This window comes from Athene noctua, chromosome 1 (genome assembly GCF_965140245.1).
Source record: "Athene noctua chromosome 1, bAthNoc1.hap1.1, whole genome shotgun sequence".
Classification (NCBI taxonomy): domain Eukaryota; kingdom Metazoa; phylum Chordata; class Aves; order Strigiformes; family Strigidae; genus Athene; species Athene noctua.
In genome coordinates, this window is record NC_134037.1 from 64,803,979 (window position 1) to 64,822,338 (window position 18,360).

At 41.6% G+C, this 18,360-nt stretch overlaps 1 protein-coding gene across 1 annotated transcript in view; it reads right to left on the minus strand.

Annotated features, from left to right (window-relative positions):
* Positions 1 to 18,360, minus strand: part of SGK1 (serum/glucocorticoid regulated kinase 1) — a 79,005-nt gene that overhangs the window by 23,146 nt on the left and 37,499 nt on the right. The window contains exon 3 of the mRNA XM_074896362.1: positions 5,305 to 5,380. Within this exon, the coding sequence (XP_074752463.1) occupies positions 5,305 to 5,380 (76 nt within the window). The remainder of the gene's footprint in view (positions 1 to 5,304; positions 5,381 to 18,360) is intronic.

The following is an 18,360-nucleotide window of genomic DNA, read 5'->3' on the forward strand; positions in this document are numbered from 1 at the left end:
TCATCACATTTTTAATTGAGCTAGCTTTTGTGTCAGGAAAAAGAGCTTTATTGGAAGAACAGAACAAAAGCTGATGTTTCATTAAACTGAGAAGTGCCATAGGCTTGAAACTGTATTCTTTAAAACTCGTGTATTAGGAAATCAAATTACCAAATTATTAGGTTTTGGGAAGTAAAGCCTTAGTTTTCTTAGAGACACACATTGGCAAAAAAATACCAAAGCTGGATCAATTTTTTAAAATGTTGAAAGGACAAAATTAGCCAAGTATGATGGTCAGCTGATTTGTAAAAGTGAGAAAAAAATGACCATCCTGATAATCAGTCTGAAAAAGACTCTTATTTTCCACAGACAGATGAATCTGACTGGTGGTTTGCTTGCAGAGAGGCATTGTCTGGCTTCTTTGCTCCATACCCAAAGCATAGCTGGAGCACAGACTGATGAAAGGGGAGAGAGCAGGGCTGGGGAGAAGGGCTGGCTCGGTGGGGTGATCCTCTCTCTTGCAGTCCGGTGAGGTCAGCTCAGGGAGCTTTGTACAGGGGGGAAATGCCATGCTTCTGCATTTCAAACGCAGGTATGTTTAGGAATTACGTTCCTGCTTCCAGTCCTCACAGACGGCAAAGACCACTGAATCTAGGGCTATGTGCTCCCAAACAGAGGGCACCTGTCCAGTTTTCTTCAGTGCGAACTCCACAGGTGCAAAGTAAAACTTTCTGGCACTCCCAAGCAAGAATATCCATACGGGACTTCAGAGGACCATTGTTAGGCTCAAAATTTACGCTGAAATGTGAAATAGCGTTGTGCCAGCCAAGTAAGCAACAGGTCTCATGGAGGCTTTTTACTTCTCGAGGAGAAAGGAGAAAGAATGGCTTTTACCATCCATTCAGGATTTTGTACATACACAAAATGCTTTACACCTACAGTGGGATTTTTATTGTGTTTTGATTTTGAGGTTTTTTTACAGGGTGCTCTTTGGGTCTATAGGCATATCATGGTTTGCAGTGCAATCCGCAGAAATGTCTAAAATAAAGCTGCAAGATGAGATGTAACACCTAGAGAAAACTTCCAGAAAATGCCCCAATTATTACATATATTTCTGCCTCTCTTGGTTGCTGTTTTCTTGAGGCACCATATATTCTCATGCAGAAGGGGACAGTTTATTCATTCCCACTGCAAAAGTAGATCTCCCCATGCATTTTCTCTGTAGATAAACTGTCAAAAATGGAAACTACACCTCAACCTTCTACACCTCTCTTCCCACTCTATTCAAGAGACTTTTAACTTCAAAGTGTAGTTGAGAGCGTTAAATTACCAATGCTATCAAGTGTATTAGGCCTGGAAACCCAACAGACTGATTATCTGTTGTTTTGCCTCTTGGGTATATATCTGCCAGAGTGAATACCACGATAGGTGCAAAATGATATCAAATCTAAGCAGAAGCATTCTGCAGAGCTTTGGGCTAAGTAGCAGAAAATCAGGCCCAGCAGGTGCAAATACATGAAAAAGACTGTGGATCTCAGTCTCATAAAAATCCCTCCCTTCCTTCCTTCCCTCCTTCCTTTCTTCCCTTTCTCTCTCTTTTTCTTTTTCTCTCTTTTTCTTTCTTAGTAGTGAGTTTCTAGCCCTCATGCTGAAATATGATCCAAGCAAACTCTAAAGACTCAAATTACAATCAAAAATCCACCATTTAAAATTTCAAGTGTGGGGAGGAAGACAGAGAAGGGAGAGCACAGGTTACCTCATGGATGTTGAATGTCTGAGATGATGGTAATACTATGTCTAATTTTGAAATGCTGGTTTGAATGAGTGCTATAGATATAACAAGGAGAAATAGTATTTGGGAAGCAGACTAGGTTTAGAAAAATATTCTGGTTTGTACCTGCAGACAAAATGACTGGGAAAGATCCCAAATAACTTTGGTAAAACTGGCTGAGCAAACATTGTGGGTCTCATTATCAGTGATGAAAGTCATTAATATAGACCTATTCAGTATGAAGGTCAAAAATCACACAGAGCTGAGCTCTTGAACTGCAATACTTTGCACCAGGGACAGCTGCTTTCCTCCTGGTATGAGCAGTGTGTCACTGCTCAGACTACAGTAATTCTGTGCTGGGGAGGCAAGTGGCACTGCCAGCTCAGTTGTGAAATGCTGTAGTGAATCAAATTGAGTAGACAGGAAGAGAGAACTGAAAATGAACTGGTTGCTAACATGAACAGTGTTGCAAACCTAAAGCATTCAAAAATCATGGATTCAGACTCTGTCCCCAAGTTATGAAATCTATTTTCACACCATTTTAAAATAAAATCAATGGTAAATTTGTTCTTCCTCCCTGTTTCAGAGCTTCCAGGTGCTTCACAGTCTCACATTTTGTCTTAAGCCACAAATACTAAATATCTAAACGCCTCTTCCAGTCTTCTAGGTCAGGCAATAGGGATGTATAAGGGAAACTTGAAATATCATGAGACTCATCATCACGTTGCAAGAATTGGCAAGACTGCTATAAACCTGGCACTGCAAACTACAAGCATTAAGTATCACACATTTTTGAGCTTTATTTAATAGGCACTTTGGATCCAAATTATTACGAACAGTTTGAGACAAATGACACAGAAAAGTAAGAGCTGCTTCTTGCTAACAACGTATCTTTGAACTTAATGTTTGTGTGGAACTGCAAAACATTGTAGGGATGGTTTCCCAGCTTCTGTGATTTGCCTGTTGCATTGACACTGGTGCGGGGAGGGCATTTCCCCTGCGTGCTTTAAGAGCTGATGGAGCTCTGACAAAGGCAGAGCTGTCTGTGAAGAATGGATAGCAATGTCCTTTTTGCAGTGACACTGTTTAATGCTATGCACAGTAATTCCAGATAATCCAGTGGTAGAAACCGTAGATGGCGGGCCTTTGTTTCTGTTTCCATTTACTTTTCAAGCCCAAGAGATATATTGTATGTATTTATGTAAGATAAATAATGGAAGAATTGTATAAATGCTAGACATGGTTGGAGACTGTTGATTCTTTCAAAGGTCACAGGAGTCTTAGGACAACTGCTCCTTCATTAAAACAGGCAGATCTTTGATAAAGCTTTTAAAGATCATTTGGAGAAATCATTTTTAAATTGCTTTCTCATGGTGTTATTCTGCCTTTTCTTGCTCCTCCTCCTCTGACCAAGGAATTTTGCCTGTTGCAATCATCCCTGAGGACACCCAGTTTTGTCATGTAAGCACAGTGCAAAATGGCCCAGTCATAAGACTCACTCTGAGTCCAATGCAACCCAAGAGTTCAAGCTTTTGCTTCAAAGTGGTTTAAATCCTCTGGCATGATCAAGAGGCAGTATCTAACTAGAATACAAACATACTACTTTAGTCCCGACTGAGGGGATTATGCAGGTGCTAAACAAGATTAACTTTGATTGCTGTTGTAGAAACCTGGAAAGAAACACTGCTTTAGCCCTCTAATGGCTTTTTTTACAGATGCCTAAGAACTGGCTACCAAGTTTGTTATAGTGAAGCAGTTGGATCAAGCTCATTTAACTGATATGGTGAATTAAACTCAATTAACTAATATGGTGAAGTAGCTGTTAAATGCTTCTCAGGTAGAACCACTGGAAAACATTTGAAAATCAAAGGTGATTTAAGATGTTATCCTAAGTGGCCCTGCTCAACCAGTCACTGTAATCTCACACTGAGGGAACTATTTAGAGCAGTTGTGTCATATCAGAAGAGCCCTTAAACTTTAGCTACCCTGGGACTTGGTCCCCAGATTAGTAAAGCATGAGCACTTTTTCTGCTTTAACTGAAATTAGCCTGGATACATAATCAACCCAGGTAAGAAAAAGAACAGCATACCCATGCCATCACCACCGCCAAGAAGTGGCTGCTAAATGCTGTATTTTTAACTGGGTAATTCCCCAAATCTGGTTTCACATGTAGCCAGCTCTGGACCTAGCTGAGAGAACAATAACTTCTGGTAGAGAAGAGAGGGTAGGAGTGACCAGGAGGGTCACTGAGAGCCCTCACACTGCATGTGCAGCTGGTAGAGGGGTAAAGTAGATCACTGGCCTATTGCGCTTTAGGCAGAAGAAAGCACTGCTCAAGTTAGTTAAATCAGTGAAGCTACCCTGTGTGGACTCCCATATTTTAGAAAAAAAGTGTATTATGGCTATAGCTAACGTTGTTTAGGATTCAGCATAACCTGCAACACACAGCAGTAAGATCTCACAAAGGAGTGAGACTGTTTAGTTAATTAAATGTATTTCTAAACTTGTTTCATAAAAGTTTATCGTCTAGATCAGCATTTAATCTCTACACATAGAAGCCAAGACTGGTTATAGGTCAGGGGAATTAACTAAGAGCATTAAGCATTCAAAATCAAAGCAAGGAAGTGAAAGATTTCCGCCTAATGGGGACAGAGGCTTCTGGGATGTTTCCCAGGGGGACGGTTGCAAAAATGGCAGAGAGAGCAGGAAGAAAATCCTCAACCCATTCAAGTGAAATCTGCTGCGGGATCTGACAGCTACTTGTCATTCTAGAAGCCATTTATGTTTGCTGGGACATTTGCACTGTGTAGCCACAGCATTTTTGGAGCATTTTTTTTCTTGGCTTAAATGCAGTTCTGACATGTCATCCAACCACAACACCAACAGTCTAAATTAATCTGCTACACTTTTCCTTTGTAAATAAGATCTAAGCTTATGATAGGGCAAAGAGAAGTAAAGACAAAGCAAGTACAAAAAACACCCCACATCTCCCCCCAAAAGCAAAACCCCAACACAGAAAGGAGGCAGTAAGAAGTACTCAATTAATTCTGTCTATGCTAAAACTAATGAGGCTCCTCATGTGCACAGCACTCACCTCCTGGGTCCTCCTGTGTACAGACCAGGGGTCACCAAGTGGCCACTTTTGCCCTCCAACGTATTTGCAGGACTCTTGCTGGTAGCTAACGAGAGCTCTGCTTGCATAACAGATCAATGCCAAAACGTGGCTGACAGCTTATTAAACAGATCTGCTACAATACTTTTTTTCTCCTCATTATGCCATGACATAATTCCTCAGGAGCCTTTGTGCAGCGCATTGTGCACTGCAGCCGTCCTGCACGCAACTGAGTTGTTGTTGTTGTCGTCCAGCAAACACTCAGTGGGTGAGAGCCTACATCTCCTTTTGACATGAAAAACATCCTTCAGTTAAGCTTGGCTTGATGACAAAGCACTTCAGCCCTGAATAAAGGCGCATTAGAAGCAGAGATCTCTGACCACTCAGCCCCCGCATCACTCTGGCCACACTGCCCACCCCTGGTTCGCGCGCTGCCCGTACCTGCCTCCTCGCTGCCCCAGAGGGGCCTGGGCTCAGGCTTGGGCAGTGAATCTCCTTTGCTGTGGGGCTCCTTCATCTGAAAAACAGAGGGAACACATCAGGTCACGAGAGCTTGCTGTTGTGCTGGGTTATTGCTTTACAACACTTAAGACCAAAATATTTTTCCATCCAAGGAAAATGTGTTGGGCAGCAGTGCAAGGCCCCACTCCAGCTGTTTCTATAATCAGGGGCAAACTTACGTGGTGCCAGGTACTGCGATCTTCCAGAAAAGAAAAAGGCTCTGTGCTTCACTGTACTTTGAATTTCATTTTTCCATTCAAAGTGTGTGTGTTGATTTTACAGCTGCAGACCAGATGGTTAGCCCCATTCTCCTGCCTTGGCCCCACTGAGGTCAGGCAAGGGAAAGAAAATGCCAGGCAGGGTCCCAGTGGGGCTGTCTTCTGACATGAGACTGTTTGCAGAGCACCACATTTCCCACCCTTTCAACCAGGGTAAGGACAGCCTTAATAGGGATGGGATTTGGGGTAGGGGATGCACAGGTGTAATCACTTCACATATCCTTGGGTATCACCAGTGGAGGAGCTACAGGCCCCTGTTCCCCTTCCTGGTTAACACTTCAACCTCATCCCTGCTATTACAGTGCATCTAACTGCTTGCCCTCTGGACCTCTCTTACATAAGAAGCTTGGATCAGAGTTGTGCAAGAATATGGGAGAACTGGAAGTGTGACTGTCCTCTGGCACCGCTTTCGTAACGGTACCTGCTGCTGGCATCAGTGGTGCTGCTTCTGGGTGATAAACTGAGTGTAAAGGTGAAGTCAGTCAGCAGGATTACACATTTGGTAACCCTGTCTATCCCAAAGTACTTCCTAGGCTGTCCATCCCCCTGAAATGCTGCATCCAGCATCAGGATGGGAAGCAGTGGCCAAATGGCAAATAAGGTGCTGCAGAAGAACAAGATAAAGAATATCACTGCACAGATTTTTGGTAAAAAGTTCTGGTGTCGAAAGACAGGACATTTTCCTACTAACGTCAAAACTTAAGTGCTTCTTCATACAAATGCATTGTTCTCAAAATATGCAGTCCTGAAGGACTAAAGAGTTTATCAGTATGAGTTTAGGGCTCTGGTGAGTCACTCAAGCAGAGTTTTAAACTCTGATGTTCTTTATATTTTCAGTTTAAGAAATGCTGTCATTCAGAAGATTCTCAAGGCAAATGGCAACTTCACCCACCATAACATACACTCCAAACAGGTGTGAAGCTGGCTGGAGGATGCACAAGTTTGCAAAGCATTGAAAAGGTGGTTCACTTTTCTAGTGGGATGTTTCTGACTATCCTTGTGCAGGAGATTAAACACGTGATGAATATCAAGAAAGAAATAGGCATTCAGGATGGCCATTGTAAGGCTCTGTAATTAAGGAGCCAGAGGGACTGTAGGAAAGCAGCAGCACAGGAATAGAAAGTAAGTGTGGAATAAAGGGAGGAAAGGAAAGAAACCACTTAGTTTGATGCACTCCAGGCAGAACTGTGATTATGCCCAGAAGAATACATGCTCAGAAACACAGGGAAAAGCATTTAAGAAAAAGCACACACTAGACACAGATCTCTCCCTACAGAAAAGCACATCTTTATGTACGTGAAAAATAGTATATGGGAGACCCACCATGCTGAGGACAGAAGTCTAATGTCCACAATGTCCGTGAGCAATAAAAGGCTGAATGCTGAAAGCTGCAAACTCTGTTCCTTAAGGAGTCCAGAGTTCCTAAGGAATTCTGTTCCTTAATGGAGTCCACTAAAATGGGAAACTCTCGACCACCCTACCATGAAACAAGCGGCATCACAGTCAAATTTCTGGAAAGGTGAATGTCTGGGAAGTTGTACAGACAAGCCACATGCAACAAATCCCCAGGGAGCAAATTTATGCTAAACAGGTACTAGACAGGAACGGAGCAGAAGGGAGGCCACTGTTACTAGAAGCAGTGTCTCACAGGAGGATCACACGCACGTCCTTCCCTCACCTCATGCACACACAGTGTCCTACATGTGCAAGTAAGGGCAATGCAGGCTTTTATCAATGGGCCTGAAACAACAGCTTCGCCATTGACCAAGAGCAGCACTGGGTCAGAGTGGAGGCACACATTTGTACCTGCTGACAGAAGAAGGGCTCGCAGAAGAAGCCCAGGATTGCGCTGACACTGCAGCAGCAGCATCCTTGTGTTTCTCATCCCATGTTAATGCCACCAAGCCTCAGAGCTGACAACAACTTCACAGCACTCCAGAGTATGCCAGTCTGCAAGAGCACAGCCAGTAGCACTTCCATATCTCACAGCAGTGGTGGGAAGGCATTAAGTCTTGTGAAACACAGAGAACACCAGTGAGAGAAGTCACATAAACAGGTAGTTTAAAATAGCTTGTGGAGCTCCTATAGCACTAAGTATGCCCACTTTAATTGTATGTAATATTGCTAACAAATACATCCATAATTGCATCACAATTATTTGTGTTTACAGTGACATTTTAATCATGCCTTCCATTTTTATGTCTATGGTGCCATTTCAATTGAGGTTCTCAAAAAGTGAGGCATCCTTAAGGAGACCCCACTTGTTATTGTATGCAGGATGTTTCTTTTGTATAATTTCCTGGATTATTTTCACTTACTACCAATCAACTGAATAATCCATTTGCTGAATATGGGAATTTCACATGAATATAGGTGTGGTTGATTCTCATGTCTTAACATGTCAGATAAAGTACAAGGACACCATATCTACAAAATAAAAATGTTTTTCAGGTGCTTTATTTATTCCCCCTTTATAATAGTTGCACTGAAGGAGTTTTGCTTTTCATTCGTGGCAGTGAATATTCTTATCATGGTGATTGTATAATGCTGGATTAAGTCCGTTTCCTAGCTGACATTGCTCAAGCCTAAAGCTCAATGAAGGGAAAGGAGACAAGTAGCTTAATGCTACTAGCCAAGTCTTTGTGCTAGCTGAGTACACTTAAGCCACAGCAGATAAGACCTCAGCAGGTCAAATATTTTAAAACAATATCATTACACTAGTGACTCAGTGTAGAAAAGAGCACATTCTTTCATCCCATGAAGCACAATTTCTCCCTTCCAACATTTCTTGTACTCCGATAATGTGACCCCAAAAGGCCAGTCACCCTGGTGAGTGGGACTGTTCCCATTAAGCCTTCCCCTAGGAGTCAGCTGTGGAAAACTACAGCCTCCGATTTGCAAGAGATAAACCATGTTAGAAGGTCTATTTCTGAAGCAGAGTTTAAAGGCACTAAACTATGTTTTGGAATTACTCCAATCTCAGTGCCACTGGGAGAAGATAAAGGGAAGTTGAAGTCAGAAGTTCATATGTCAGGGCAAGGAACACTTGACTTGAAATAGTGATTTTTGCTAAAATTCAGTGCTTTATGTATTTTGTGCAAACATGACATTAATTGCACGACCCTGCTTTTTCTTGTTTTAGAAACAGCAAAAAGACATCAGTCTTTAAAAATGCTTAATGAAGTAGCAGCCACATCACTTTTTCTCTACTCCTTTTGACACAGTTCTCAGCTGCAGTAACCTCTTGGTGTGTCCTCAGCCTGGAAGCTGCTGGTAAAAGAAAGACTGGAAAAGAGACAAGGTAGCAACCTGGCTGCCTGTTCTTGCAAAGGCTGGTGTAGGCCAGGGAATGAGAAAGACTGTTGAGATTCAATTATTTGATGAGATACTCTGAAAAAGCTCATCTTCCTCATGGCATCCAGCGTGGGGATGGTAGAGGACATCCAGACGTTCATAAAAGTGTCTCTGTCCCATTGTGGTAGCCCCTGAGGATGTGAGACCTGGGGGAATTCTTTCCTCTGTTGATGTAATGTGGGGTCCTCATTCCTCCACTGCACACAACAAGGTGCCATGGGCAGACCCCCCCACCAAAAAGGGAGAAAGGAGACATCATAAAGGAGACTCGTTATTCTTTGAATAACAATGTCGGTAAGGCAGGTAACACTTCTGGTCTAGAAAGGACCTAAGGCTCTAATGCATGTGTTTTTAATGGGACTGCTGCTATGCTTAGCATTTAGCCAGTCCTCACCTGATCTGCTGAACTAAGAGGCAGAGAAAAGTGATCTCTCTCGTTCATTGTAAAGGGAATTTAAATTCTGAAGCCTAATTTACACATCAACATTGTTAATTATTTCATTGCTGAACATCTTAACAGAAAGAGCTCATTAATGGCTGCATATTCTGTTCACTTGAAAGGACATCAATACCAACACTGGAAGCAGAATACATTATCTAGACTAAATACTACAGCTGCTTCGTATTAAATAGAAAAGATGTTGCTCACAGATACCAAATGATGCTCATTTATTAACGTTATCTGTCTTCACTGCTGTCTTGTGAAGTCCTATAGAGGATCTACCTTACTCAGCAAGACACAGCCTTGGGATCCAGCATATTTTTGCTACTAGGATTATGATAAGTATCCTGTTTTCACCTGAGGTTTTCAATTATCCAAATAAGTCACTGAATATGACACTTAACATATTCAAATTTACAGCTTCATTCCTGTAGGCAGTCTCTTTCAATGAGGACAATATCAGAATGTGGCAGGGCTGAGCACACATTAGCTCTCTGTATTGTGTTTGTGAAATGCTCACCTAAAGCAAAGAGTCATAAAGTTGGTGAAGCTAAAATGTCTATAATCAGGCTTTAAAGCTAGTTATCAATTGAAATGAATGGGAGCTATACACATTTCTCTTGGTGCAACTGCTCCAGCATTGCTGAAGTCTCGCAGTGTTAGTTGAGTCAAGGTCCTAGGCAGTTGCCAAAAAACTACAACCATGCCTAGTGCCCAGGAAGGGCTGCCACCACTTCTGGTGACCACAGTCATCTGCAGCTTCTGGAATGAGGGTAGTCGGTTTGCCCTGTGCTGGTGTTCAAAGCAGGAACCCCACGTTAGTCAGAAATATGAAGTTGCCTAGACCAGGACATGGCTATTTTATCTTCTTACTGGCAGGTTCTCCCAGGGTGTCTGTGAAAGAATATTCAGAGGTTTACAAAGGTGGAGCTTTAAAAAATGTGAGGACTCCAAGCTCTGCCTATGGGTTGAAGAAGCACTGATACAGATTTCCATAAAACCGCCATGACTTGTGGTGGGTTTGATTATGCTACAGTCAAGTCAACTTGAAGGGCCATAACTAAGTGAGCTGCAAAGTTAAGAGAAGGCCATTGTCTGCATTTTGTGTGCTGCAATACTGTTTCTCCAGCCTCTCTTTCTCCACACAGTACTCTGCATCCTTGCACCCTTTGCAGGATCCCCCATTCCTAGGCACAACTAGACTGCAGGATCCCATAGATGCAAGCACAGCTCTCCAGGCTATTACTACCATAAACACACAACACATATGCTATTTAAGATGCCTGTCTACATTTTGTTCTTTACTTGGCCTCAGAAGGATTCAGCCTATACAAAGTCCCATGTTTGTATTATAAGGGTCAGAAACTATATGTTTTGTAGAGAGGCATCTCCTGGTGTCCCAGTGGAGATCATCATCATTTCTGAAGACATGCAGCCAGGATGACTCAAACTATAAGCTTAACTGTACCCATCACTGTTCCATGGGTGAAAAGACCATGCATTTATTTTTTCCCCTTCTTTTAGTCAGCAGTTTTAACCTCATTCCCTCCCCTCACCCTTCAACTTCTCTCCTGCTGCACTGCTTTGCAGATGGGATGATCTTCCTTTTATGGGAGGTGTAATTTTTCAGGACCCAAAGAAAAAACTGTATGCATCTGTATGAAAAAGGGCTCCCTTAGTAAGATGGAAAGAGGTCTGGACAAGAGTATCACAGACAGGAGGTTATTTATCTCTCAGGAGAAGAGGGTTGCCTAGCTTTGCACAATATTTTTTTTCTCCAGAACAGCCACAATATAGATACTGCAGTGGGATCTGAAGGATTCTCTTCTGAGGAGAAGCACCAAGAATGACAAGAATAATGTTCTTCAACTCCATTACTGATTTATTCAAATAATTTCCTATCACATCTTTGCTATATAACAAAAAAAGCATTTGTCGTAGGTGCTTGTTATTGGAAAAAATGTCTTCATGAAAGGAATCTTTTATTCAGGCTGCAGCTTTCATTTTCAAAAAATACTGTGGCTTTGCCTTGGCAGTTGTCAAATTGTGAGAGATCTTATTATTTGTAACGATGTTTTGTTCTACTAAGATTATCAGTGAAGGGAGAACCAGATATTATTGCTGTCCTAAAAACTCAGTTAAAACAGATCACAAAAGGCCGGCTTTGGATCTAATAGGCGAATTACTAACTGCCTAATGTTTTGTAAAACTTGTAGCTGATCAGTACAGGTCCGAGCTATTTATGAGTAGCTCCCACCTAACCTGCAAAAACATATCCCTCTTGCAGAGCTTCCTTGACCATTGCCAACTGACAGAAAATGCATCTGCCTGCAGAAGGACAGACTGGGTTAACTGTGTTTTGAACCAAGCAGACGGTATCCCAGCCTGAAGCCAAACTCAGGGACCTAACTGAACAACACTTGGTGAATCACAGCTTTTGTGATTCATTGCCTTCAACAGTGCGAACCAGAGTTGTATTTAATGATGCTGGGAAACAGATCTGTTTGAATGGGACCGGCTGATGTAACACGCTGAAGGACTGTGTTGTGGCTCGCAGGACAGGCACCCAGGGACAATGAAACTGCAAACCGTTTGGTTACTGAAAGAGTCCTTCCTCTTGAATAAACAAAGTCACGGGGGAGCAGCAGTGAAAATCAGCACATTTCTTCCCTACACTTACATGAAATTTCACCTGTGCTTTATCTACAATAGAACTGCACCAGTCCAAACAATGCATATAAATGTTATTTGTGCAAGAAAGGCCTTTTGGATTGCTCATTATAAAGCAGTCAACAGCTTTTATTATGATCAAGTGGTGGAAATAAAAGAGCATTGAATAGCAAATAAAAAAAAACCCACATTTTTCTCTGTCAAACTCCTAGTTTAAAAATTTATTAAAGCAAGAATATTAGATCCAAGGTTTCTTGCCTCAGATTTTGAGAGTTTGAATTAGGATTCAGATTTATATCTGAGTTTTCCTCTTTGGAGCTAAATAGGAATCAGGAGGCCAAACCATGCTGAATGCGGGGGAAATTCCTGTGCATGTGTGCATTTAGAGTTACAGTCACAATGACTGTAGAGCCAGAAGTAGTGGGTACAATGATCTTGTCTGATATTCTGCATAATGTAGCTACAGAATCTTGCCACGTTTATGGCTACCTTACCACCCTCGCCCCTGGCATCATTTCATATTTCATTTTGAGTTCAGGATTTCCAGTCATGGAAAATCCACCCTTCCTTATATGAGTTATTTGTTCAACATTTTTCCCACTTTTATATCGATTGCGTTTGCTTGATCTTCCAGTCACAGGATACTTTCATGTCTTTTCTTTGAAGACCTTTGCGTTACAAGTAGCTGCTTCATCAGGGAGATATTTGTAGGCCACGGTCTAGTTGCCTCCCAAATTCGTTTTTGATGAAGTCATCACAGCCCTTCACTAAGAGTTAAACAATCTTGCATTTGGCAGAAGGAAAACACACACACAGTTCCTACAAAGTAGCAAACAGAGCTATAAATTGGAGCCCTTGCAGTTGCCTCACAATAATATGCACCTACATCCTAAATCAAGATCAGAAAAGAAATCCTTTAATTAACATTAGCTGTGTTTTCCAAAATAAGGCAAAGTGTTACAGAAATGGAGCTTTGTGTCTAGACTATCAAAAATAGAATTTATTGCCATTTTTCTCTTTTTATGTAGATTTTAGCGGATCAATCAAAAGACTACAATTTAACTATCACAAACAAACTAATATACAACATCCTATAATAAAAGTGATAAACTGTGCCTGAAATAATTTTGAGTGTGGAGTTCAACTCTTTTAAGTAGCACAGTGGAGTAAAAATGTAGCTGCATGCAGAGCTGACAGAACACTCACAATGAACAAAGTATGTTGATTAGAGAGGACAGAGCTTTCACATGTTCACAGGGTCCCTTGGAGCTGTGGATATCTTCCAAAGCTCACAGTATACTTCCCTTTTTTCCAGGAATCAGCCTGAAAATGTCATAAGACTGGTCCTTGCTGGCTGTAACCAGAACAGAGTCGTTCAGTTGTACATTATCTTGTTCTCATCCACAAAAAATGAGTGCAGGGAAATTAATGTTAACTGAATTTACTTCAGGTTTGGTGTAAGATTTGGGCAAAGGTTGGGGTCAGTTCTCACTTTGCCTGAACTAGTTCTCTGCTCTGGGTGTTAAAGCCTCACAAATAATCAGTGACTCTTGCATGCTTCCAGCTTGCTTTGAACTGCTTCTAGCCTGAGCACGGAGCTGGAGTGTTTTTCCATGGATGAGCAAGTGAGATGTCTCAGCAACAAACAGCTACCTATAGTGACAGTTGTCCTCTGGCTGTTCAGTCACATAGCACATATTGCCAGGGAGAAGACGCTACTGGATCTACTTAGGCAGTTTACTGACCCTCTATACTATATCCTCACTCTGTCCTAGGCACTAGTATAGAAAACTGATTCCAATCTGTACTCAATTTTTCTGTACACGGAAAGAAATAAAAGCAATGAACCACTTATGCAGTGATGGATGCCTTCCACAAGCCAGAGACAATTGATAATATGTGGCATCTTGAAGTACTGAGCCTAAGGATTAATTGGTTAATTATTATCTCCATTTTATGGATGGAAAATCTAAATAACAGAGAGTTTGAAGACTTGTACAAACTTAAATCTCAGTTCAAAGGATCTGGAATAGACTTTAGTTTCCAATCCTCCAATTAATTTTCATGATGAAGTAATATCCCCTAATACATTCTTAAGTAAGTATGACAATCAGTTTACACATACAGAGGGTTTTTTACCAAAGGTGAAGCCATTTTTTCTTGATGCTCATCAAGTACTTGGGAATCCTTTTTTCAAGGCTTGTAGTTCTGCCATGTATTCAGATACAGAGAGACTGAACTCAGCTAAGAGAAACAGTGGATCTCAAATCCCAGAAAAAGGATTAACAAGCCCTCGAAACTTCATGTATATGGAGTTTGCTCAGAAACAGGGGTGAATTAATTACCCAGGAACAGGGCTAAATTTGTTTCTGCATGATTACTTCTGCTGTAGCACAGCTCCAGGTCTTTGCAGCTTGGTGAGAGGAGGTGAAGGGTAATGGCTCTGATTGTTTGCAGGGCCCATGCTGAGGCAGTTGTGATTTACAGCTGTTGAGAGAAGCAGGAACAAGTTATCTCCAGGATGCTTGAGTCCTGTTGGTCTTCCGTGGACTGGTAGTGGCCATGTTTCCAGTTCTGGCCCCAAATGCCACCATAGCCTAACCCCTTTTGCAGGCCCTAGCCCCGTGCAGTGTCTATGCTAGCAGTGGTGGGGAGTTCTCTACAGACATCTCAATCCCTGTGTATAAGGGTACTGACTGGCACATCCTTTAATCTCTGAAACATGAATGTATTTATACAGAAAGAGGAGCAGATATGCTTGACTGAAGAACAGAAGGTGAGGATGATGTAGGAGCAGAGTACCTTGCATGCAGTACAAGCCAGTACCTTGACCTACCAGTAGCAAGCACCTGGTTCACCCATCAACTGTCCTGCTGCATCGAGATTTCCATTTACACTGCCTGAGGTGTACGTACCCAGAGGAAGCCAAACTGCCTTTGGTATATGGACAGCTTTGATGTCCTGCTAACTTTGAAGTGTTGATATTTTCATAACACTGCATTTCAGTGTCATGACAGCAAGGTCATACACATATTTTTAATAAGAAATCTTATCTGTTGTGTATGAACTAACATGCTGTACTTAGGTTTGACCCTTTTTTTCTTAGTACATGATTGTTCTTCCTTTTATTTTCCCTGCTAAGGAATCTTCTGACCTGAAAAAAAATGAGGCTGGTTAGAACCAGAGTTTTTAGAGAGACACTGTCTACCTGTGCTATACTTTAAATCATATTTACATTAATTTCTGTTAGCTCAATGACATAGCAAGGAACTGATCCTGTTCTCTGTTTAAGACAACGGAAAATCTCACTCCATCTCCAGGGTTCACTTCTTGGGGAAAAGAAAAATTCTAGCTGGCACAAGCAATAGGTTCATTCACAGAGAATGTGAAAAATCAATTGATATTTTAGCTGCCTGACCTCTGTTACAAACATCTGCAGGAAAAGAAAGAAAATTAGCAAATGGGGTTTTTTTACTTGGGTTCTTTTAAGGTCACAATATTAGTTGCATGTGTGTTCAGAGGAAGAAATGAAGCAAAGCTTTATTTCTGTCATTACTGTTGAGCTGTATAGGGATATAAATGGATGTCAACATAATGCCATCACTGTCTGGGGTGCATGTGCAAACCTTGACATGGAATTGTATACAACTATTACAAGCCCATGTTATTCTACACCCACATTTTGCAAGAGGTGGTGGAGAGGTGGTGGAGGTGGAGTGATACTGGCCTGATAATGAGGGCAGTGATTGTTGTTTGCCATTTAGAAACAGGATTAGAAACTGAAATAACTTGAACAAATAGTCTATGGCTATGTCAGTGGCATGATTAGGTCTTATCAGTGGCTTTCTTCTGGGTCTCATGACAGGAGCCAAAAGTGGCTGGGTCACTCATGTAGGTTAGATGAACTGTGTATGCAACGTACAACCCCTCCATCAGAACCAGCCAAGGAGATATCCTCCACCCACCTAACAAAGGCTTGGTCCCAAGGAAGCTCCTAGCGCTGGGGAGCGTAATGGGGTTGAGTGCTCTCAGCACTGTGCTGGAAAATTTCTCATGACGTGAGTGTGTGGCCACAAAAGCATTTGAGACATCCTTTAGTAACTTCAGCATGGGCTCACCCAGTGTTAGAAATACTAGGATCATTTTCCAACACTTTCCCGAGTTTGGCCAGCCAGGCAGCCAGTATCCTATCCCTCCCTGCTCTTGCCGTCAGACACCCTGGTTCCAACATAACACATACATATATTTGTATAAACACACATGTTGACATTGAGACATGACTTGGGGATATTGTTGATGTAGATAAACTCTAAAAATTAATTCTACCCAAGAAAAAAATTGAGGGACTTAAGCTATAATGTTCTATACAAACATAGTTCTTATCTGGATTCATGTTGTTTACACTGGTCAGCCATGGAGCAATATCCAGTTTGGCTGGAACCTTGTTTAAAACAGATTTAAATCAAATTTCTTTGCTCCAGTTTCTACCCACAAGACGGGCTTTAAGGAAGGAATTAATAGGGCTTGTGTGGTCCTTGCAGTCTGGCTTTGCATTTGCAAAGGATCTTTGAACATTTCACAGCTTGATATTTGATGGTGTGATTATTAACAAGACTTGATCTTGCACAACATGGCTGGCACATGGTGTCCAAAGGTTCAACATAAAGGTTCAGTACTCTTTAATATGCAACCACTTGCTTGTCTACTGAGCATGTATGTTGGTCCTTAGCCTCTGCTGCTGTGGACTATCTCTAGCCATGAATCTTGAGGAATAAGGGAAGAACAAGAGAAATTCACTGTTTATTGCAAATCATAAAAAGCATAAAACCAGGTCTTTTGGATGTGTTTATACTTTCTCTTCCATCTCATTTTATCTCTAGTCATAGCACCAAGAAAAAGGGGACTTGTTAAATTGGAAAATATTTAACACACTACTAAGTGTAATCAGTCAGTGCAACTCTGAAAACTCCTTTTTTCACAGTACAAATATTTGCTTGCTGAGTTACCTTATCAGATATGGGAATGCTGGTTGGTTGTGTGCACTTTCATAGTTATGTGTTTCCCTGATGAAAGTTCTCTTAGAGAGTCAGAGATTCAGTTTTTCCATTCCTTCAAAAGATATGTACAGCATGCAGGTGGTCTTCTTTCCAGCTGTCCACAAAACTTTAAAGCAGATGTAGCATAACCAGTCTTCCATCATCATCACTGAGGCCATTAGCAGGATTAATTGATTTATGTATTGTGGCTTTGGTCCAAGAAGAGCCTATGTTTCTCCCCTAAAGCAACTGAAACAGCATTCTTAGTGAAATGATAGAATATGATCCTAACCCACTCAGATTTGGCAACAATCAACCTGAAGCCAAACAGATTTTGAGGTTGTGACAGAATTGAACTGTTACCATCAGTCTCACCACAAGACTGCTGCCAAGACACAGAAGATTCTGCGTATACTGAGTATATACAGCAGTTTCACTGAAATAATAATAATAATTAAAAACAAACAAACAAACAAACAAAACAAAACAAAACAAAACAAAAACCACCACAAAACCACTATTGACAAATGTTCTATGAAGGCACTGGCACATTTTTTTTCCCTAAAGTTCTCTGCAAAACTTAGAAAGGGACAATATCTTCTAAAGATCTACTGACAGCTGGTTAAGAAAACTGGTATAGTCTTATATATCTAGAAATACTCCTATTGGTCTTATTTCCACTTTGCTCAGTATTGCTGGAATGAAATGTGAGGAAGAATGAGGCTGCTAATGAGATACATGGCACTGATAGAGTTTTGCAGCAAGAGGCTTGGAGAGTGTCCAAATTGCCTTTTTCCTGTGCTCCTCCAGTTAGTGATAGGTTCAGCACCGTCTTCAGCTGATGTGTAGACACAGATTCACAGCCTACAGCAGCAATCCCATAGCTGTAAGAGGACAAAGGGGTCAGGAATTGCAAACACTGCCACGATAAGCAAACCTGGGAGGACAAGGAGGAGCCAGATCTGTTGGTAGAGTATCTTATGAATTGGGTGTGAAACACCTTTCCAAATGCAGAGACAAAGCCCTGCACTGAAACCATGGGGTGGGCTGTAACTAGCTCTGCAAATGACCGGTTTGCTGTTGGGTTTCATGTTCCAGTTGTGCCTGTAATGCAGGATCCTACAAGAGGCACATTGTGAAGGAAGAACTACCTGAGCATAACAATCTTCTACAGTGTATCCATGTCTTCCAGGGCTTAATGCCCAGTTACTTATTT